The sequence below is a fragment of the Fukomys damarensis genome, unplaced genomic scaffold (genome assembly GCF_012274545.1).
Source record: "Fukomys damarensis isolate Sample0158 unplaced genomic scaffold, DMR_v1.0_HiC HiC_scaffold_6, whole genome shotgun sequence".
Lineage (NCBI taxonomy): Eukaryota > Metazoa > Chordata > Mammalia > Rodentia > Bathyergidae > Fukomys > Fukomys damarensis.
The window spans coordinates 41,731,728-41,731,988 of NW_022900918.1; the positions used below are offsets into that span (position 1 = coordinate 41,731,728).

At 66.3% G+C, this 261-nt stretch overlaps 1 protein-coding gene across 2 annotated transcripts in view; it reads left to right on the forward strand.

Moving 5' to 3' along the window:
• The window catches only part of Ing1 (inhibitor of growth family member 1), a 6,137-nt gene that overhangs the window by 1,241 nt on the left and 4,635 nt on the right, over nt 1–261 (forward strand). The window contains exon 1 of one of the 2 annotated variants that reach the window (XM_010619972.3): nt 12–252. The exons of the other annotated variant lie outside the window; for it this stretch is intronic. Within the exon in view, the coding sequence (XP_010618274.1) occupies nt 117–252 (136 nt within the window). The 5' untranslated portion in view covers nt 12–116. Of the gene's footprint in view, nt 1–11; nt 253–261 lie in introns of those variants that run through there. 2 annotated transcript variants of the gene reach the window in all.

Sequence of the window (261 nt, forward strand, 5' to 3'; positions counted from 1 at the left end):
CCGGCGGGGGGCGCGGGAGGGCGAGCGCCGTGCATTCTGCGGTGCTGTTTTGGAGGGGGCGGGGGGTGGAGGAAGCGGAAAGCCTCGCCGAGTCGCCGGGGACCTCCGGGTGAACCATGTTGAGTCCTGCCAACGGGGAGCAGATCCGCCTGGTGAGCTATGTGGAGGACTACCTGGACTCCATCGAGTCCCTGCCTTGCGACCTGCAGAGGAACGTCTCGCTGATGCGGGAGATCGACGCGAAATACCAAGGTACGGCGT